This window comes from Acanthisitta chloris, unplaced genomic scaffold, assembly GCF_000695815.1.
Source record: "Acanthisitta chloris isolate BGI_N310 unplaced genomic scaffold, ASM69581v1 scaffold29422, whole genome shotgun sequence".
Lineage (NCBI taxonomy): Eukaryota > Metazoa > Chordata > Aves > Passeriformes > Acanthisittidae > Acanthisitta > Acanthisitta chloris.
The window spans coordinates 5117-5484 of NW_008659230.1; the positions used below are offsets into that span (position 1 = coordinate 5117).

At 59.0% G+C, this 368-nt stretch overlaps 1 protein-coding gene across 1 annotated transcript in view; it reads right to left on the minus strand.

The window, feature by feature from the left end:
- The window catches only part of DNAI2 (dynein, axonemal, intermediate chain 2), a gene marked incomplete at its 3' end in the record, with an annotated part of 4462 nt that overhangs the window by 3464 nt on the left and 630 nt on the right, over positions 1–368 (minus strand). Inside the window, exon 2 of the mRNA XM_009069325.1 lies at positions 47–208. Coding sequence (XP_009067573.1) covers positions 47–208 — 162 coding nt within the window. The remainder of the gene's footprint in view (positions 1–46; positions 209–368) is intronic.

Consider the following 368-nt stretch of genomic DNA (forward strand, 5'->3'; position numbering starts at 1 on the left):
TGGGGGTCCTGGGGGGCTGGGGGGGGGAGCAGGGGCAGGGCCTTACGCTGCCGAGGCGCAGGGTGGCTCTGATGTAGCTCTCATCTCTCTCTGCCTCCTCCCTGAGACGGGTGGTCTGTTCTGTGTTAAATGGGTCAATTTGCTTGGGCCAACCACCCTCCACGTGGTTCATCCCCTGGGACTTCACCTCCACACGCTCTGTGTTCACCTGTGGAAAGGGACAGGGAGGGATCAGAGAACTTGAGCCCAAAAGGTGTCACATACAGTGTCCCCCTGGGAGGGGAGAGCAGCAGAGGAATCAAAGTGAGATGCTGAGCCCAAGTGGTGCTCAACTTTGTCCTTCTGGAAAGGAAGAGCAGCCATTGGGG